This window comes from Doryrhamphus excisus, chromosome 3 (assembly GCF_030265055.1).
Source record: "Doryrhamphus excisus isolate RoL2022-K1 chromosome 3, RoL_Dexc_1.0, whole genome shotgun sequence".
Classification (NCBI taxonomy): Eukaryota; Metazoa; Chordata; class Actinopteri; order Syngnathiformes; family Syngnathidae; genus Doryrhamphus; species Doryrhamphus excisus.
The window spans coordinates 17603555-17625093 of record NC_080468.1 but is presented as its reverse complement, the minus strand read 5'-3'; the positions used below and the strand labels follow the sequence as shown (position 1 = coordinate 17625093).

General features: G+C 48.2%; 1 protein-coding gene across 7 annotated transcripts; it reads left to right on the top strand.

Annotated features, from left to right (window-relative positions):
* The first annotated feature begins 2000 nt into the window (after positions 1–2000).
* Positions 2001–21164, top strand: abcc9 (ATP-binding cassette, sub-family C (CFTR/MRP), member 9). Of its 7 annotated transcripts, XR_009129203.1 has the most exons (44): positions 2001–2158; positions 2464–2564; positions 3488–3530; positions 4208–4397; positions 4517–4658; positions 4754–4875; positions 4949–5115; positions 5182–5283; positions 5343–5483; positions 5550–5741; positions 9007–9171; positions 9238–9393; positions 9472–9606; positions 9667–9829; positions 9904–9944; positions 10022–10164; positions 10234–10342; positions 10439–10546; positions 11505–11577; positions 11653–11758; positions 11872–11913; positions 12547–12648; positions 12725–12809; positions 12890–12970; positions 13203–13340; positions 13406–13531; positions 13604–13703; positions 13768–13841; positions 13918–14130; positions 14205–14356; positions 14435–14504; positions 14574–14731; positions 14806–14898; positions 15304–15406; positions 15485–15598; positions 15666–15786; positions 15848–15978; positions 16102–16180; positions 18060–18168; positions 18867–18970; positions 19040–19173; positions 20257–20319; positions 20483–20743; positions 20848–20975. XR_009129203.1 is itself a non-coding variant. In XM_058069354.1 (43 exons), the coding sequence occupies exons 2-43, from the start codon at positions 2557–2559 to the stop codon at positions 20983–20985; spliced, it is 4839 nt and encodes a 1612-aa protein (XP_057925337.1). In that variant the 5' UTR covers positions 2002–2158; positions 2464–2556; the 3' UTR covers positions 20986–21164. The 7 variants fall into 7 exon arrangements, 5 of the variants coding, with proteins under 5 accessions (XP_057925336.1, XP_057925335.1, XP_057925337.1 ...); XR_009129204.1 differs by lacking the exon at positions 11872–11913 and having other exon boundaries at positions 2002–2158; XM_058069354.1 differs by lacking the exon at positions 20483–20743 and having other exon boundaries at positions 2002–2158; positions 15845–15978; positions 20848–21164.
* The last annotated feature ends 375 nt before the right edge of the window (positions 21165–21539 follow it).

Below are 21539 nucleotides of genomic sequence, written 5' to 3'. Positions count from 1 at the left end.
GGTCAGTGAACACCTCACCAACTCCGTCCATCAGTTTCTTCCTGAAAGCAATTAAAACATTAAGATCACAATGTAAACAATTAGCTTCACCAGGTTCTTCTTTGGAACAAAATCACATCTATATGACCATTTTATTCATTTTGAAAAATAAGACATATATATACATGTGTAAATTGAACTATTTAAACTTTAAGGACATTAAAAAGTAGACTAATTATTAGTATTAATGGGAATTCCCATTGCCAGAAAAGTATAATTAGACGTCGTCCCTGTGTGGAAGAAACTTCACATTCAAACCGTAACAGCAGCAAAATGTACCAAACTGTGTCTCCAATTGGCTATTTAAAACACACGAGTGGTGATAATTATCGATGAGAATGGCTATTTATGTAAATAAATGAATAAAATAGGGAAGGAAACACTTCAGACGTATTTAATGGCTCATGCTAATTTTATCCGTTTGCTAGGTCCAATTATAAAGATGGAACCAATTCAAAAGTCGAATAGAAAACGACGACAATCAAGTCCAGTGGAGGAGTCGTTGACAACTACGTGACAAATTTAACAGGTTAAACGCTGTCTTAAAGTAAACATTGCGAGTGCTAATCAACTAGCAACTAGTTGTCTAGCAACTACGAAACCGGAAGCTATCAAGCCACTCAGCATCCGTCCTGTAAGGGGAAATGTTTCACAATAAAATACGAAGTATAAACAAACCGGAAGTGTTGTCAGTCATAATTTTACTTTTTTTCTTTCGGCTTTTTCCTGATTAGTCGATAGTATGTGAAATGCAAAAAAACGAAAGTACAACTCGACATCGTCCCTGTGTGGGTGAAACGCCACATTACAAAAGCACCTGGAGCAAAACATACCAAAGCGTGGCTCCAGCTAGCTATTTAAACACACCAGTAATGGCAATTATCAGTGACAATAGCTTATTATTCGAGTCAATTGAGTGGGCTTGAGAAGTGAAACACGCAGTACATGTAATTAATTTGTTCATGCTTAATTTACCTGTTTGCAAATTCCAATTCCACTCCTGAATAAAACAGATGAAACCAGTTCAAAAGTCGAATCAAAACAACAACCATCAAGTCCAGTGGATGAATCGTTGACTACTACCTGAAAAATTTAACAGACTAAACATGTCAAAAAGAAAACGTCGTCCGGTACAGATTGCGTTTTGACACACCTGTTGTGGCGCGCTAACGACTAACGAGCAACCCGGAAGTTAGCAAGTCGTTTAAGGGGAACATTTTCACAATAAAATAAGTACAAACCGGAAGTTAAGTTGTATTTGTCAGTGTAAGGTGAAGCAATATCGTCCGTGTAAAATCGAAATTCCAAAATATATATATTTTCTAAACCCGAAAGAATAACTCGACATTGTCCCTGTCAGGGAGAAACTCACATTGAAACCAGAACTGAAGGAAAAGCGTATTAAATAAAGGTGCTGGGCTTGAAAATAGTTAGATAGAATAAGAAAGGAAAAACCATTTGTGCTGTCACAGTGCCCTCTTGTGGACAAAGTGTGCAAGACCACAAGGAGATTTCTTTTGGGAAAGGAGCATTCCAGTGTGTGTGTGTGTGTGTGTGTTTTACGTACATAAACAACACTGGCTTGTAGGCCAATATTTTTTAATCATATACAGTTCTAAATGATCATTTCAACGGTCGGAATAGGCTTATGATGACACCAAAATAGTTTTATATCGTTGGATGGATGGACTGCTATTTTGCCTCTGAAGTACGCCCTCTTTTGATTGATACAGGTACAACCCCATTCATGTTATAAATAAAATAATCATATTTAAAATATATACATATTAAATGAAAAAAAAACGTCACACTAGACCCTCAAGTCCTCCTAACACGTAATAATACACTGATATTGATAAAAATATAAATATATCTAGCTCCTATAATGAATCTATTTCTACATTAACAATACACGATCTTTGTCGTTGCCAAGTGTCCTACATTTCCTGCAGCTCTATGTGAGATTACAGCCTTTCAAAGCAGATTCAGTGCCATCATGCGTGATGGGTACGTGAACGCAATCTATGGCTATTTCCGGTCCTTGTCCGCACAATGAGAGGAAACCCATCACCTTTAAGTCGTCGAAGCCCACCACCGCTGCACGTGCGTGAGAGATCGGGTAAGTGTCGGGAGGGGGGGGGGGGTTGTCCGCCTGTCTATGTCCAAATGCATCGGAACGTCAATCCACCTTAGTGTCGTGAACGCACCCGAACCGCAAAGTGCCAATACCAGCCTTCATAGACTAAACCGGCAAAACACATTAGCGTCGTATTTGCGGTAAAATAGATTCTTCAATCGACCCACAAACAACACATATAAGATACCAGCGGACATCATTGTACTCGGCGTCAAAATAAGCCATTTCGAAAGAACGCTTATGTCCAAAATATGAATATGATTGAGGCTTCTCTCTTGTTTTGGCAGACGGAAGTGGTGTGTGCAGCAAAGCGGGGCAATTGAAAATGTAAACATATTCCATCAAAGTGCATCTCCTAGCTTGGTGTTTGTGCTTGCCGAATGCAAAGGTGAGGCACAGTCATCTGTTAAACTTGGGTAGCTTTGGTGTTGTTGTCGTGTACTCATTTACAAGCATAAACATATTTAAATTGATTATCATCACAAAGGACTTTGGACATTTAGCTATCGAACCAAAACGCCAAGTGCAAGATGCATGATGTTGGCATAGCTAGAGCTACAAGATGCATTATGTCCTGCCAGAATGACCTTAATATGTTCTGTGATGATATTCAATATGGCCCCGCCCCCACCCGCTGCAAGAAGGGTCTCTACCAAGCCCCCCTGATATTTTTTATGCCAAGTAAAGCCAAATATGTCACATGTAAATTTTCTAAACATTCACTAACATGTAATACTATCCCAATAATAAAGTGTAGTATTTATATTTTAAAGATTGGTTTGTTGATGCTGTCAATCATGTTTTGTTATTAAGAGTTTGCTTTTAAGATGTATTTGTTGCTGACATGCAGTTTTAAAATGTTTAGAATTATGAACTCAAACTTAAACTGCTTCATTCGTGGGAATTTGATAGGAGAGTATGTGTCAAGTCAGGCAACGTTAACTCCTCTCTCACCGGAAGCTTTTCTTTACGACCGTCAGAATAAATTGATTGCATCCCACCTGTCAATAGAAGGTTAACGAGCGTACATTCAAGAAACCAAGATCTATGAAGATCTATGGTTGGTTTACGTCTTCGTATTTAACCTTACAGGTCGATCTTTCTCGTTCCACACTATTCTTTAGCCCGAAGCTAACCGGAAGTAGTTGGTGTGTATTCGCTGTAACAGACCGTGGCCAGAATGCGGAGCAGCTGATCTTCGAGCGCGTCTAAAAATAATCAACTTTTCTCTTCTCTCAGTTCGCTCCATAATTGAACAGTTTTGTCATCCTTGTTTCGTTTGTTTCACCGCACCTTTTTTTTTTACGCCAGGAATGAAAGTGTTCCCGTGAGGATTTACAGTTACCTTAGCGAGGTAAGGAAAGTTAGACTTGAATTTCCAATTTGCACTTTCGAGCAAAGATCGTGTCTTCTTCATGGCTGTTTGTGAGTGAGCTTTTGAGCTACGACTTAAACGTGGCAGTTGTAGTCTTATTGGATGTGTATTGTATGTGTCTGGTATGATACACCTGTAGTGTATATGTATATATACAATATATATATATATAATTAGAATGGTGGGTGTCAAGTGTCAACACTGGCACAACAGTCAGTCACGTTGTTTTCGATAATACAACACTTTACCGAATCTTTTCATTTCAAGTCTCATTTTCAATGTCTTTATAGCACAATTTTAACTTTTTTTAACTCGTGTAGGCATGTTATAACAGTGAGAATTAAAATTAAATGGTTTAGAAATGAATGAACTCGACCTCATCAAATATGGCTGCCAGTTACCAGACGCCATATTTGTCGGCATTCTAGATGGTTCTTGTTGAGTCAGAATCGGAAATGTTATTGTCATTGTACCGAGTACAAGGAAAACCGTGTGCGAAACCTCCCGAGTGTAACAAAAGTCCAAAGACAAATACTGAAAGCATCCCTCAACTTGTATTTAGCTTTAGCAACTTTAGCTAGCAGCTTCTCTTTGTCGCTGCTGGGTCTGGGGTGACCCGTGTTTACCGGTGCCGGTTCTGGTTGCTCCTCTTCCAGACCGAGCCGAGGCCCGCGTGGCGGAGGAGTCGGGCAAGCGCCATGGCCTTGTCGTTTTGCGGCAACGATGAAAACGCCAGCAGCTACAGCGTGAACGACGGCATGCTGAACAATGGCTGCTTCGTGGACGCGCTCAACCTGGTGCCTCACGTCTTCCTGCTCTTCATCACCTTCCCCATCCTCTTCATTGGTAAGATGTTCCCGCTGGAGTGCTTTAAGGCTTGCGTCCATAGAGATGGTTGTGGTCCATGAAGTTATAGAGGCCCACAGGAACACAGTGGAGTGTGTGTGTGTGTGTGTGTGTGTCAGGATGGGGCAGTCAGAGCTCCAAGGTCCAAATCCATCACAACACCTGGCTCCACTTCCCGGGACACAACCTGCGGTGGATCCTCACCTTCTCGCTGCTCTTCGTCCATGTGTGCGAGTTTGCTGAGGGCATCGTCTCCAACAAGTGAGCTTCACATCCCCCCAGGAAGGATGAGACCTTCTGGTTCTGTGTGGTCCAGCAGTAACTGAGGTTCTACCTGTGCTTGTGCCTCACCGCAGGATGATGGACACCAACCACCTGCACCTCTTCATGCCCGCCTTCATGGGCTTTGTGGCGGCCACCACATCGGTGGTGTACTACCACAACATCGAGACCTCCAACTTCCCCAAACTTCTCCTTGGTGAGCTCCAAGCCTGGTGTCCGCCGGTGGACGAGCTTCATGTGCTCAGCTCTCTGCTTGTTGTTCTGGTCAGTCCTCTTCATCTACTGGGTGCTGGCTTTCATCACCAAGTCCATCAAGCTGTGGAAGTTTGTGGAGTACAAGGTGGGCCTGCAGCAGCTGAGGTTCTGCATCACAGCCCTGCTGGTGATCCTGTACGGCCTGCTCATGGCCGTGGAGGTCAACGTCATTCGGATCAGGGTGGGAGCAAACATTTCTGGAATGTTCTTGGACCTGTAGAATGTATTTTACGTTCTTGTCTTGCAGAAGTACGTCTTCTTCGCCAACCCCCAGAAGGTGAAACCTCCAGAAGACTTGCAAGATTTGGGGGTCCGTTTTCTGCAGCCCTTCGTCAACCTGCTCTCAAAGGTGAGCTAGACCAGTTTTACATCGGGGAAAGCAGGTGTGACTCGTGACCTTTCTGCCAGGCGACCTACTGGTGGATGAACCCTCTCATCATGGGCGCCCACAAGAGGCCCATCGAGCTGAAGAAGATCGGTAAGCTCCCCATCGCCATGAGGGCGCTCACCAACTACCTCCGCCTCAAAGACGCCTACGAGGACCAGAAGGTGAGTCCTGGCATCTGGTGGAGCTCCGTCTCGCGTCCGTATGGTGAAATACCGATGCTCACGCAGACGGCCGAGAACCCCGACCGAGCCCCTTCCATCTGGCGCTCCATGTACCGAGCGTTCGGGCGGCCCATCCTGCTCAGCAGCACCTTCCGCTACCTGGCCGACCTGCTGGGCTTCGCCGGGCCGCTCTGCATCTCGGGCATCGTCAGGAACTTGACTCTGGAAGGAGGCGGCGCCACTCAGGACAAGATAAGGGTGGGTCCTACTCAGCTGGTCTAGCCCCGTAATATGCTTACTATATTGGTAATAGGAGTTTCAAGGTGACTTTGGGGGTGTGATGTCATGTCTCGAGGGCCCCAATAATGTTCACAACTGTATTTAGAAGGTTGTACTGTATCTTAATTACTCATAATATGTCTACTATATTTGGTAATAGGAGTTTAAAGGTGACTATAGGGGTGTTATTTCATGGCAAGAGGGCTCTAATAATGTTACAAATTGCACTTAGGTCATTAGAACTAGAACTACAAGTTGAACTACTTAGGACTAGTAGTACAGGTTGAGCTACTTAGGACTAGAAGTACAGGTTGAACTACTTAGGACTAGTACTATAAGTTGAGATACTTAGGACTAGAACTACAGGTTGAACTACTTAGGACTAGAACTACAGGTTGAACTACTTGGGACTAGAAGTACAAGGTTGAACTCCTTAGGACCAGAACTATAGGTTGAACTACTGAGGACTAAAAGTACAGGTTGAACTACTGAGGACTAGAAGTACAGGTTGAACTACTGAGGACTAGTACTACAGGTTGAAGTACTTAGGACTGGAACTATAGGTTGAACTACTTAGGACTAGTACTACAGGTTGAACTACTTAGGACTAGAAGTACAGGTTGAACTACTGAGGACTAGTACTACAGGTTGAAGTACTTAGGACTAGTACTATAGGTTGGACTACTTAGGACTAGAAGTACAGGTTGAACTACTTAGGACTAGTACTATAGGTTGAACTACTTAGGACTAGAAGTACAGGTTGAACTACTTAGGACTAGAAGTACAGGTTGAACTACTTAGGACTAGTACTACAGGTTGAACTACTTAGGACTAGTACTATAGGTTGAACTACTTAGGACTAGAAGTACAGGTTGAACTACTTAGGACTAGTACTATAGGTTGGACTACTTAGGACTAGAAGTACAGGTTCAGGTACTTGGGACTAGAAGTACAGGTTGAACTACTTGGGCCTAGAAGTACAGGTTGAACTACTTAGGACTAGTACTATAGGTTGGACTACTTAGGACTAGAAGTACAGGTTGAACTACTTGGGACTAGTACTATAGGTTGAACTACTTAGGACTAGAAGTACAAGGTTGAACTACTTAGGACTAGTACTACAGGTTGAACTACTTGGGACTAGTACTACAGGTTGAAGTACTTAGGACTAGTACTATAGGTTGGACTACTTAGGACTAGAAGTACAGGTTCAGGTACTTGGGACTAGAAGTACAGGTTGAACTACTTGGGCCTAGAAGTACAGGTTGAACTACTTAGGACTAGTACTATAGGTTGGACTACTTAGGACTAGAAGTACAGGTTGAACTACTTGGGACTAGTACTATAGGTTGAACTACTTAGGACTAGAAGTACAAGGTTGAACTACTTAGGACTAGTACTACAGGTTGAACTACTTGGGACTAGAAGTACAAGGTTGAACTCCTTAGGACCAGAACTATAGGTTGAACTACTGAGGACTAAAAGTACAGGTTGAACTACTGAGGACTAGTACTACAGGTTGAAGTACTTAGGACTAGTACTATAGGTTGGACTACTTAGGACTAGAAGTACAGGTTGAACTACTTAGGACTAGTACTATAGGTTGAAGTACTTAGGACTAGTACTATAGGTTGAACTACTTAGGACTAGTACTATAGGTTGGACTACTTAGGACTAGTACTATAGGTTGGACTACTTAGGACTAGAAGTACAGGTTGAACTACTTAGGACTAGAAGTACAGATTGAACTACTTGGGCCTAGAAGTACAGGTTGAACTACTTAGGACTAGAACTACAGGTTGAACTACTTAGGACTAGAAGTACAGGTTGAACTACTTAGGACTAGTACTATAGGTTGGACTACTTAGGACTAGTACTATAGGTTGAACTACTCAGGACTAGAAGTACAGGTTGAACTACTCAGGACTAGAAGTACAGGTTGAACTACTTAGGACTAGAAGTACAGGTTGAACTACTTAGGACTAGAAGTACAGGTTGAACTACTTAGGACTAGAAGTACAGGTTGAACTACTTAGGACTAGTACTACAGGTTGAACTACTTAGGACTAGTACTATAGGTTGAACTACTTAGGACTAGAAGTACAGGTTGAACTACTTAGGACTAGAAGTACAGGTTGAACTACTTAGGACTAGTACTATAGGTTGGACTACTTAGGACTAGAAGTACAGGTTCAGGTACTTGGGACTAGAAGTACAGGTTGAACTACTTGGGCCTAGAAGTACAGGTTGAACTACTTAGGACTAGTACTATAGGTTGGACTACTTAGGACTAGTACTACAGGTTGAACTACTTGGGACTAGTACTATAGGTTGAACTACTTAGGACTAGTACTACAGGTTGAACTACTTAGGACTAGTACTACAGGTTGAACTACTTAGGACTAGTACTACAGGTTGAACTACTTAGGACTAGTACTACAGGTTGAACTACTGAGGACTAACTACTTAGGACTAGTACTACAGGTTGAACTACTTAGGACTAACTACTTAGGACTAGTACTACAGGTTGAACTACTTAGGACTAGTACTGCAGGTTGAACTACTTAGGACTAGTACTACAGGTTGAACTACTTAGGACTAGTACTACAGGTTGAACTACTTAGGACTAGTACTACAGGTTGAACTACTTAGGACTAGTACTGCAGGTTGAACTACTTAGGACTAGTACTGCAGGTTGAACTACTTAGGACTAGTACTACAGGTTGAACTACTTAGGACTAGTACTACAGGTTGAACTACTTAGGACTAGTACTACAGGTTGAACTACTTAGGACTAGTACTGCAGGTTGAACTACTTAGGACTAGTACTACAGGTTGAACTACTTAGGACTAGTACTACAGGTTGAACTACTTAGGACTAGTACTGCAGGTTGAACTACTTAGGACTAGTACTACAGGTTGAACTACTTAGGACTAGTACTGCAGGTTGAGTGTTGCTGGTGTTTGAGTGTCATAACTTTATTGGCACCAAACGAGTGAAGCGTGAAGCGTGAAGGTCAGCGTGTTGAGAGAAGTCCGGCGAGCGGCTGCGTGTTGTCACAGCTGAACGCCAGCTGTCCGAGCGTCAAGTGGCGTCGTCGGGCGGCAGCGATAGCGATAGCGAGGAGAGCCGGCGTGCGTTTGGGAGCGACGTGGCAAATTCCGCACTCGGCCGCGGTGCCAAGGGGAGCCACATCTGCCGTCGCTTTGTGGAGGTATTGATTTGGCCATGATGTTGCTGCAGGAGACCTACTTTGGCGTCCACTTCATGCTGTCCACGGAGCTGCTGCAGAACACCTCGGTTCTGGCCGTCCTTCTCTTCCTGGCTTTAGTCCTGCAGAGAACCTTCCTGCAGGCCTCCTACTATGTCACCATAGAGACGGGCATCAATCTACGGGGCGCCCTGCTGGTGAGCGCGCGCCATTAAACGACTGAGGTTGTGGCGTCCCGAGTCACGTCTCGTATCTTCTACCAGGCCATGATTTACAACAAGATCCTGCGTCTGTCAACATCCAACATGTCCATGGGTGAGATGACGCTGGGTCAGATCAACAACCTCGTCGCCATAGAGACCAACCAGCTCATGTGGTTCCTCTTCCTGTGCCCAAACCTGTGGGCCATGCCAGTGCAGGTGACATCATCACCATCATCATCATCACCATCACCGGCACCAACATGTCAATGTTCATGATTCTTCTTGTCTTGGCAGATCGTGATGGGCGTGATTCTTCTCTACTACCTGCTTGGCTGGAGCGCCTTGATCGGAGCTTCTGTCATCGTTCTGCTGGCTCCCGTCCAGTACCTCATCGCCACCAAGCTGGCCGACACGCAGAAGAGCACACTGGTGAGCGTGACGGCTCGTCCTGAAGCATTCCACCGTTAAGCCCCGGGTGTTGTCTTGCAGGAGCACTCCACGGATCGCCTGAAGAAGACCACAGAGATCCTGAAGGGCATCAAGCTGCTGAAGCTCTACGCCTGGGAGAACATCTTCTGTGACAGCGTGGAGGACACGAGAGGCAAAGAGCTGACCAGCCTCAAGACCTTTGCCTTCTACACGTCCATGTCCAGTGAGAAGATAACAAAATGGCTGCTACTGCTGCAGCGTTCTCACAAATCATGATGGCTTTCCTTCTGCTTGTAGTCTTCATGAACGCCGCTATTCCCATCGCCGCCGTCCTGGTGGTAAGCCTCTCCTCGCATCCGCGGTGGCGCTGGAGACGTTCCTCATGAAGTCTAACGCCTCCATGGCCTCCTCACAGACCTTTGTCATGCATCACTTCATCACCAAAAGTAGTCCGAGTCCTTCTGAGGCCTTCGCCACTTTGGCCTTGTTCAACATCCTGGTCACGCCTCTCTTCCTGCTCTCCACCGTCGTCAGGTTCGCCGTCAAGGCGCTCGTCAGGTGAGTCGTGTCCGAAGGGAGGAGGAGCGTCAGCGTGGCGCCTCATTGATACGTTTGTGTTCGCCGCAGCGTGCAGAAGCTGGGCGAGTTCCTCCAGAGCGACGAGATCGGAGACGACAGCTGGAGGAACGGGGAGATGTCGGTGCCCTCCGAGGCCGCCAAGAAGCACCCCGGGGCGGTGAGTGTGCACCCCGCGCTTGCAGGTGCGCTACAGGAAGTGGCCTGCATATCAACTAAATCTCCTGTCTCCACGATTCCCTCCTTGGTGCTGAAGACCAAAGCCATCAACAGGAAGCAGCCCTTGCGCTACCAGATGGACAACTACGAGCAGCCATCCAGGCGGCAGATGAGGCCCAGCGAGACGGAGGATGTGGCCGTCAAGGTCAGAGGTCATTTGAAATACAGGAAATAGACTTAGTGCTTTAGATCAGCGTTGATGTGGCGTCCATGCAAGGTGCGCCAATGTGTCTTCTTCGCGTCTATGAAGCAAGGCTCATCGACAGCTGTTTCCTATCAGGAGGGGGCGGCGTGCACGTGACCTTCCATGTGCACGTACGCGCCCTCTTCTCAGGATTCACATGAGAACGTCTTGCCCCGCGCACGGCCCCAGTGAAGGCGGCTCTTCCTGTCTGATCCCCGCGGGGCGACACCGCCAACCCGGCGACGGCCCGCTCATTAGGAGAATGAGTCAGGGAGGGGGGGGGGGGGGTGGCGTGTCTGCTGATCACATGATCTCAGCGCACGGCCTCGTCTCAACGGGAGCATCCTGTGGCGTCCCGGTTTGGAGGGTCTGGTTTGGTTTGGACCGTTCCAGCTCAGTCCCAGAGGTGCCGACTCGGGTCTGGGTCAGAACACTGGGAAAGGCATCTCTCGGTGGCTCACGTCGTGGGCCGGCCCGGCGCTGTCGAGGGTCACTTCCTGTTCTTACACTCGCTGTTTGTCGAGTCGGAACGTGACCCCCTTAATTTCACGTCCCGCTTCCGTTGGTGTTTATCTCTTCTGCGCTTCTTCCCTCCCATTCCCGCTTCGGACCATACTGATCTCACTGGTGGTCTCACGTCTCATCCAAACAGCTGGCCCCAAAAGTATTGGGACGACCCCTCATCCATGGATAATGAGCTGTGTCCCAATACTTTTCTCCATTGTCTTGTAGCTTTAAGTGCTTTTATTTTGGATAACGGAGATGCCTTTGTGGGTCAGTGTCATGTGGGGAGGATAAAATAAATAACGGGAACAAATAAACCCAAGCGATGAGGAATGTGACCCCAGGGAAGCGACGTGACACAAGCCGCATTTTGTACATGTGCTTTTATTTTGGCGGGTTTCATTGTTGTGTCCAGGTGAGCAACGGATGCTTCACCTGGGGAAGCAACCTGTCAACGCTGTCCGACATCAACATCCGCATCCCGACAGGTGCGGACACTTCGAGGCCATGACAAGCCACGTTTCATGGCGGCGTCTAAACGTCCACTTCCTGTGTGCGCTCAGGTCAGCTGACCATGATCGTGGGCCAGGTGGGCTGCGGGAAGTCGTCGCTGCTGCTGGCCATGCTGGGCGAGATGCAGACCATCAGTGGGCGTGTCCACTGGAGCAAGTGAGTCCCGCACGATGCGTTAGCCCGCCGCTTCCCCCGCGTGTTCTCGTTCCGTTGGCACGTGAGCGTGCACGTGTGTTTAACGCCAGCTTCCTGCCTTCTTGCCGCGTCAGGCTGCCTGATTGCGAGACGCTCCTCCACCAGGGGACGTTCAGGTACATCCTCCCTCCTAGCATCCATCATCATCTCACTTCATGCGTCCCGCTTTTCTCACGTCGCGTTTCTTAAAGCCACGCCTCTCTCTGACTCGCGCGTGACCTCCGAGTTGGACGTGACGGTCAAAGACGGAACCTAATTATCGTAGGCGGACAATGACCGCATCGCTTACACGGTGTCTCCTTTCTGGGTGGGAAGTTGAAGTCTATTAGCACAAAGTTTGCTGCTCGCCATGGAGACGCTCAAATGGAGCATTGCCTCATGTTGTACGCAAGCGTTAGCATCAGGCCGGCTCGGCGTGTCCTCACGCTTTCACAGCTGCTCAGAGGCGGAGGCGGAGGAGGAGGAGGCCCAGGACCACGCCAGGAGGTACCTCACCTTCTTCCCGGCGTTGAAGCATCTCCATCTTCATCCTCATCTTCCCGTGTGCATGCTAGTCTGTGGACATGTTCTTCAGCCTGAGCATTTAGCTCCTCAGGCTTCATGACGTTCATCATACAGAGCGTGATGGTGTGCTGTTTGGGTCTGGTTGGGTCTGTGGCGGTGAAGCCGACCTGTATGACCTTCACCGTGCAGTGGACTTGTCTCCTTTGTGAAGCAAACATGTGTTTCCTCTCCCATCATGCATCCAGCAAGAACCGGTACTCCGTAGCCTACGCCACCCAGAAGTCCTGGCTGCTCAACGCCACGGTGGAGGAAAACATCACCTTCGGAAGCCCCTTCAACAAGCAGAGGTGCCGCCCGTCGCTCTCGTGCCGGCTTCCGTGGTAACCCGGCATCTCACTCGCCTTCGTGCCCGCGTGTTGCCAGGTACAAGGCGGTGATCGACGCCTGCTCTCTGCAACTGGACATCGACCTTCTTCCCTTTGGAGACCAGACGGAGATTGGCGAGCGGGTGAGCAGCGGGCTCGGTGCCCACGTCGCGTGGTGTTTGGTTTTTTTCCGCTCACGACCGGCGTTGCACTTCCTCACCAGGGCATCAACCTGAGCGGCGGACAGCGGCAGAGGATCTGCGTGGCCCGAGCGCTCTACCAGAACACCAACATCGTCTTCTTGGTCAGCTGATGCGCCGCTAATGCGAGGAAACTCAATCATTGGATTAGATTAGCGTGCATCGGGGGAGACGCCCTCTCCTCCTGTTTATGTTTGGAGGTCTCAGGGCTTGCATCATTGTCTGTTGCCGTGACGACGACGGCGGCTTCACTCCCACAGATAGCGATCGAGTTAAAGAAGTGTTGTTTGTCACGGACCTCGTGTTAAACCTCGCCGTCTGCCATGTTCCCCTCAGGACGACCCCTTCTCGGCTCTGGACATCCACCTGAGCGACCACCTGATGCAGGAAGGCATCCTCAAGTTCCTGCAGGACGATAAGCGGACCGTCGTTCTCGTCACCCACAAGCTACAGTACCTCATCCACGCCGACTGGGTGAGAACTTTAGTGTCTCCGTGTTGATGTTTCCGCCTGGAGGTGTTTGACGTGTGCAAGTTCAGATCATAGCCATGAAGGGCGGCTCCGTGCTGAGGGAAGGAACCCTGAAGGACATCCAGACTCACGACGTGGAGCTCTACGACCACTGGAAGACGCTCATGAACAGACAGGACCAGGAGCTGGAGAAGGTCGGTGTCTACCAGTCAGACCACCTTCTTCTTCTGGGCTTCTCCTGACTTTTGACCTGACTTCATCTGCAGGACATCGAGCAGGACAGCCAAACCACGCTGGAGAGGAAGACTCTCCGCAGGGCCTTCTACTCTCGAGAGGCCAAGAACCAAATGGATGATGAGGATGAAGGTATAAGTTCTCATGAAGGTTGTTTGGGTCACGTCCTCCTCAATGGCGCTTGCAATCCCATCAGAGGAAGAAGAGGAGGAAGAAGATGATGACAACCTGTCCATGACCACAAGCAGAAGGTCCAAGGTGCCGTGGAAGGTGATGCTCGCGCACGTGAGATGCTAACCCTGCTCTTCGTCTAATCGACTCAACAACCTCCTCTTCATCTTCTCAGGTGTGCTGGTGCTACATGTCCTCCGGTGGCTTCCTCATGGTCTTCCTCATGGTGTCCTCCAAGCTCCTCAAGCACTCGGTCATCGTTGCCATGGACTACTGGCTGGCCATGTGGACCAAGTCCAATCAGACCATTGTGGCGGGACCAAACGGAACGTGCCAGGTCCAAGTGATCAACAGGAACACCACGTTCCCCGGATCCCCGGACTACGAGGTCCGGTATCACAGACGTGTTTGTTTGAAAGCTCAGACAAACACCTTTTGGATTTGGACCTCCTGTGTGTGCAGGACTCCCTCTACCTGACCGTCTTCATCGTCCTGTGCGCGGCTGGGATCACCTTGTGCCTCATCACCTCCCTCACCGTGGAGTTTTTGGGTCTTTCTGCCGCCACTAACCTTCATCACAACCTGCTCAACAAGATCATCCACGCTCCTCTCAGGTAGAACCTCACCTTGACCTGACATCACACATGCTGGTGGTCTGAACCTCTCCGGTCTGCACCTCTCTCTCTTCTCAGGTTTTTTGATATCACCCCACTGGGGCAGATCCTCAACAGGTTCTCAGCTGACACCAATATTATTGACCAGGTATGATGTTCTCCTTGCATCTGCTCCGAATGAGCCGACAGGAATGGCTGACTCTCCTCGCCCCCCCAGCACATCCCCCCGACGCTGGAGTCTTTGACCCGATCCACCCTGCTGTGTTTGTCCGCCATCGGGGTCATCTCCCGCATCACACCCACCTTCATCATCGCCCTGGTTCCCCTGGCAGTGGCCTTCTACTTCATACAGAAGTACTTCCGGGTCGCCTCCAAGTGAGTGCAAAGCTCAAAGCTCAGACCTTTAGTGTGGCCGCCGCTCATTGGACCACTTCCTGTATGGCCGACAGGGACCTGCAGGACCTGGACGACTCCACCCAGCTCCCTCTGCTGTGCCACTTCTCCGAGACGGCTGAAGGTCTCACCACCATCAGAGCCTTTAGGTAGCACTTTGTCTTAACGTCATACGGAATCCTGGTTTCTTCCAGAGGGAGAGTGGGAGGAGCCTCGCACGCCATATGTGGTGGCGGTTTTATGTTGCTTTAACGGGAGGCTTCTTTCCCATCGCAGTTGTGAACCAGATCTAAACAAGTCTCAGGCTTTGCTCCCCATCGTCCCCCTGAGGACCCCCTGTGCACGCACGCACACACACACACACGCACACACACACACACTGGCGGGAAAGTTCCTGCCAACATCCTCCAGAGGAGTCCGGGTGGGACGGCAGTAATTCTCTCCTCTTGACCACCACCAAGATGATGAACTACTGTGTGTGTGTTGCCCCCCCCCCCCCCCCCCCCCCCCCGCCCCCCAATTCCGTTTCCATGAAAAGTCAACTATTGTTCCAGACACGAGGCTCGTTTCAAACAACGCATGCTGGAGCTGACCGACACCAACAACACCGCCTACTTGTTCCTCTCTGCTGCCAACCGCTGGCTGGAGGTCCGCACGGTGAGGCACCTCCCCATCATGGCCCCTGCCAGTCAGCGATTACCTGTGTGACTTCACGTGGTGGTCTTCTTTGAGCAGGACTACCTGGGAGCGGTGATCGTGCTGGCGGCGGCCGGGGCGTCCATCTGGGGTTTACATTGCGGAGAACCGTCTGGAGGTCTGGTGGGGCTCGCTCTCACCTACGCCCTCACCGTGAGTTCACCTGACCTCGGCCGTGTCGCCAACAGAACCAGAGGTAGAAACAGTGTGTTGGGTGCAGGTCACCAACTACCTGAACTGGGTGGTGAGGAACCTGGCGGACTTGGAGGTGCAGATGGCGGCGGTGAAAAAGGTCAACAGCTTCCTGAGTACGGAGTCTGAGAACTACGAGGGATCCATGGGTATGTTTGACTTTCATTCCGCACCCTCACCGGAGGACCAAACGAGTCTTTTTGTCAGCAGACGCCTCCCAGGTCCCAGAGAACTGGCCCGGAGACGGGGGCATCAAGATCCAGGACCTGTGCGTGCGCTACGACCCCATGCTGAAGCCCGTGCTCAAACACGTCAACGCGTACATCCAGCCCGGCCAGAAGGTAATTAGCACGCGGCTGTCAGGCGAAGGCGGCCGCTTCCATCGAAGTCGCAAGCACATGGCGTGCGTGGCGCCGCACGTGGTCTTATTATCACCTCCTTGCCACCTCTCTGCTTCCCGCCAGGTGGGAATCTGCGGCCGCACCGGCAGCGGCAAGTCCTCGCTGTCCCTGGCCTTCTTCAACATGGTGGACATTTTTGAAGGTGAGTCGGAGTCGTGTTTACGCCTCCTTAAAACAAGACATTCCCAGCTTTCCAAGATTCCCTTCTTTGGGGAAAGTGTGGTGCCAGCATGAGCGCACTGATACGAGGACAGCTGAGGAAGGATAAACAGTCAATGTCTTTACACGCTCCGATACGCACCCCCATTATTAATAATAATTTCAAAATCCTAACACTTGTTTGTCGTCTCTTTAAACAAGTTTCATCTTCATTTTATGTCTGAGAGGAGCCAGCAGGCCTGAAGTACAGTCGTTTGGAGTTTGGAGCCATAAAGGCCTGATTTCAGGGGATATAAATATCCCACAAAGGCATGCTGGGTGGCCATGGTTCCGAACAACCTCTTACTGAGCTGTTCTTCCGTGTTTATGTATGAATGTGTGCGTGTGTTTATTGGTGCGGCCACACTTCACTTCGACCTGTTGACGACCTTCTAACTACAGTTTTTAACATTATTAGAGCCCTCTAGACACAAAATAGCATCCCTACATTCGCCTTTACCCTTCTATTTCCTAATAAAGTAGATGTATAATGAGAAAATAAGACAGCGAAAAACTGTTGATGACCTTCTAAATGCAGTTTTTAACATTATTAGAGCCCTCTAGACACAACATAGCATCCCTACATTCGCCTTTACCCTTCTATTTCCCAATAAAGTAGACGTAATATGAGAAAATAAGACAGAGAAAACCTGTTTATGACCTTCTAAATGCAGTTTTTAACATTATTAGAGCCCTCTAGCCACAAAATAGCATCCCTACAGTCACAGTCACGCTTCTATTTCCCAATAAAGTAGCCATAATATGAGAAAATAAGACAGCAAAAACCTGTTGACGACCTTCTAAATGCAGTTTTTAACATTAGAGCCCTCTAGACACAAAATAGCATCCCTACATTCGCCTTTACCCTTCTATTTCCCAATAAAGTAGTCGTAATATGAGAAAATAAGACAGCGAAAACCTGTTGACGACCTTCTAGATGCAGTTTTTAACATTATTACAGCCCTCTAGACACAAAATAGCATCCCTACATTCGCCTTTACCCTTCTATTTCCCAATAAAGTAGACGTAATATGAGAAAATAAGACAGCGAAAACCTGTTGACGACCTTCTAAATGCAGTTTTTAACATTATTAGAGCCCTCTAGACACAAAATAGCATCCCTACAGTCAACTTTACCCTTCTATTTCACAATAAAGTAGACATAATATGAGAAATTAAGACAGATAAAACCTGTTTATGACCTTCTAAATGCAGTTTTTAACATTATTAGAGCCCTCTAGCCACAAAATAGCATCCCTACAGTCACGTTCACGCTTCTATTTCCCAAAAAAGTAGACGTGATATGAGAAAAAAAATACAGCAAAAACCTGTTGACAACCTTCTAAATGCACTTTTTAACATTATTAGAGCCCTCTAGACACAAAATAGCATCCCTACATTCGCCTTTACCCTTCTATTTCCCAATAAAGTAGACGTAATATGAGAAAATAAGACAGCGAAAACCTGTTGACGACCTTCTAAATGCAGTTTTTAACATTATTAGAGCCCTCTAGACACAAAATAGCATCCCTACAGTCACCTGCAAGCTTCTATTCCTCAATACAGTAGACGTAATATGGGAAAATAAGAAATAAAACGTGTTTACGACTTTCTAAATGCAGTTTTTAAAATTATTAGAGCCCTTTCAATACAAAATAGCACCCCTACAGTCACCTTTACCCTCCTATTTCCCAATATAGTATAACGTGTGTATGTATAACATTATTAGAACTCTCTAGACACGAGATAACATATTAGTGACACCTACTATAAAAAAAGTTGTAATATTACAAACGATGAGCCGCCATCTCCTTTGCTTGCAGGAAAGATCGTCATCGACGGGATCGACATCTGCAAACTTCCTCTGCAGACGCTCAGGTCTCGGCTGTCCATCATCCTGCAGGACCCCGTCTTGTTTAGCGGCTCCATTAGGTACACACACACACACACACACACACACACAAACTTCCCAGCTGCTGGCCTCGCTTTCTCCACGCACACAAAATAGCTACAACTTCCTGTTTATGTTAGAGCCTCAGCGAGCGTTGGTTGGTGTTGTACTGAGAGGATGCAGTCCTAACTAGCTGCCAGTAAATATTGTCCGAAGCTCAAGAGGCCGCTGGAGAGGTCGTGTGGAGTACACACAGTCTGCTACACACTTTCACGCTCCTTATATAATAATAATAATCATAATAATCATAATAATAATAATAATGCACGCAAACGTCACAACATCAGAGGAGCGGGAGGCGAGCCTTGTGGAACTCCACACAAGGCTCCGAGCGTTTCCTGTAACTCCTGACGTGAACCCAGAGCCGGGAGTGTCACGTGACCACGCTAGATGGCCATCTGCGTGAGGTTAGTGGTGGGAAACGCCGCAGGAAGTCGGCCTCAGACCTCATGTGACGTCCTCGCCACCTCGGCGTGTTTGTGTTCGTGCGGGACTGTGTTTGTTTGGACTTTGCGTGTGTGTGCTCATGGGGTGAACGGTCGAGTGTTTCACACTCCGCTGATAAACGTGACCACTTTGTGACGCACTCGGACGGCCCGCGGCAGGGCCACCGCCCACCGTGACCCCAAGGCGCTGTTGGTTTTGGGTTTGAAGCGCTGGAGCCTCTCACCTCCTGCAGGTTCAATCTGGATCCCGAGCGGACGTGTAACGATGAACGCCTGTGGGAGGCGCTGGAGATTGCTCAGCTGAAGAACATGGTCCAGACGCTGCCCGGAGGACTTGGTACACACACACACACACACACATATAATATGGTGTGCTGCTCTCTGATTGGCTGCGTCACGTGACCAGATGCGGTGGTGACGGAGGGCGGAGAGAACTTCAGCGTGGGTCAGCGCCAGCTCTTCTGCTTGGCTCGAGCTTTTGTACGCAAGAGTAGCATCCTCATCATGGACGAGGCCACCGCCTCCATCGACATGGCAACGGTGCGTGTGTGTGTGTGTGTGTGCACCCCCCACGGTACACAGGAAGTCTCAGTCTTTGATTTGGTGCACTTATGTCGCATACTTAAGTCTTTTCACTGCATAAGTGGACGCTTGTGTACTTACACATAGTAGCATTTGAAAGGCACAAGTGTACTTACACCGAGTCTTTGGAGTCCATCAGCGGACACTTGCATACGCACTTACATGCACTTATGTGCTTAATTACAGCCTTTTGCTTGTGTGCACTTGCATACTCACACCTCGAGTGCATAAGTACACACTTGCGTACTTACTCATCGCATTTGGCGTGCACAAGTACAAGTGTGCACTTGCATACTCTTTTGAGTATGTAAGTGCACACATTTACACATCTTTTGTGTGCATAAGTGCACACTTGTGTACTTACACACACACTTGTGCTTGTGCAATCCAAATGTATGCACTTGCATACCTACACTTACTCTTTTGAGTGCATACTTGCATACTTACGCTTTGCGTTTTGCATGCACAAGTACAAGTGTGCACTTGCATACTCACACTTGCGTGCTGACTCTTTTGAGTATGTAAGTGCACACATCTATTTACACATCTTTTAGGTGCATGAGTGCACACTTGTGTACTTACACACACACTTGCACTTGCATACCTACACTTACTCTTTTGAGTGCATACTTGCTTACTTACGCTTTGCGTTTTGCATGCACAAGTACAAGTGTGCACTTGCATACTCAGACTTGCGTGCTGACTCTTTTGAGTATGTAAGTGCACACATCTATTTACACATCTTTTGGGTGCATAAGTGCACACTTGTGTACTTACACACACACTTGCACTTATTTACCTACACTTACTCTTTTGAGTGCATACTTGTGTACTTACTTGTTACAAGTACAAGTGAGTGTGCATGTTCACATCTATACTTACATAGTCTTTTGAGTACGTAAGTGTACGCTTCCATACTTAGTCATTTGATGCCTAAGTGCAGACTTAGTCCTTTTAGAGCATACGAGGACACTTGTATGCTTCCTTACTTGTATACTTAAAGTGTGCACTGGCATACTTACGGGGAGTGTTTGTGTGCAGGAGAACATCCTCCAAAAAGTTGTGATGACGGCGTTTGCAGATCGGACGGTGGTCACCATCGCTGTGAGTTGAAGGAACTTGAAATGTTTCACGTGTTTCCTTTTCCTTCTGTCCTTTGCACGCTTTAACGCCAAGACTTCATCTTCTCAATGATCCCTCCAATTCTGTCGCTTCCTTGCTTCCTTCTTTTCCTGTCCTGTCTCCTCCTCCCTGGCCCCGCCCTCAGCACCGCGTGTCCTCCATCCTGGATGCGGGGCAGGTGCTGGTGTTCTCCTCAGGGATTTTGGTGGAGAGTGACTCGGGTCCTAACCTGCTAGCACAGGAGGAGAGCCTCTTCAGTGTGCTAGTGAGGACTCACAAGTAGACCCGGATCGGACCTGGTCTCGGCCCCCCCCCCGCTCCACTCCTCTTCCTGTCTTTCCTTCTTCTCACTTACCGATCGGGTCGGGGCTGGAGGTCCGCCTCCGGGTCTGCTGCAGACAGCCTGGTTGGTACCAAAGAACTTGGAGGGAGGGAGCTTGGGGTCTGTCCTTTTGTGTTCTATGTACTCACCAACGCATCCTCTACCCCCCCCACCCCCAAACCCCCCAGCACCGAGTCCACACCATCCTCACGGCAGACCTGGTCATCGTCATGAAGCGGGGGAACATTCTGGAGTACGACAAGCCCGAGACTCTCCTGGAGCAGCAGGACGGCATGTTTGCGTCTTTCGTCAAGGCTGACATGTAGACCCCCTTGACACGGGGAAAACCCGGTCCAGGACCGCCTTGAATCAGCATCAGACGATCCTGTAGTTTTATTCCTAGTTTCACTTTGATAGGATCACTTTTTTTTACGTGTTTGATTCCAAGTCAGCACTTGTACGATGACACAAGACTAACTTGCATTAAAGTTTTATAGTCTTTCAATCATGACTGGCCCCTCTTTAAAGTCGCATCCGGCTACTGAAAACCTGGTCTCTGCAACGGGTCCTGGGTTTTCCCCGAGGCCTCCGACCGCTCAGATGTGCCCTGAACACCTTCTCGACCTTCTCCTTCTGCAGGATTCATGCTTCCGTTTACGCAGCAAACTACCACCACCATATTTTACTCTTCCTTTGCTGAGACAAACAGTTTTTCCCAAAAGGTTTTTCCCAAAGGTCTTAGGGATCATTAAGATGTTTTCTGGTCAAATTGAGCCTTAAAGTTATTCTTGCAGTGGTTTTGGTCTTGGAACTCTTTCTGATGGCGGAGGCATGAACACTGATGTTGTTGCGGGGTCTTTTGTGACCTCTCAGGTGAGTC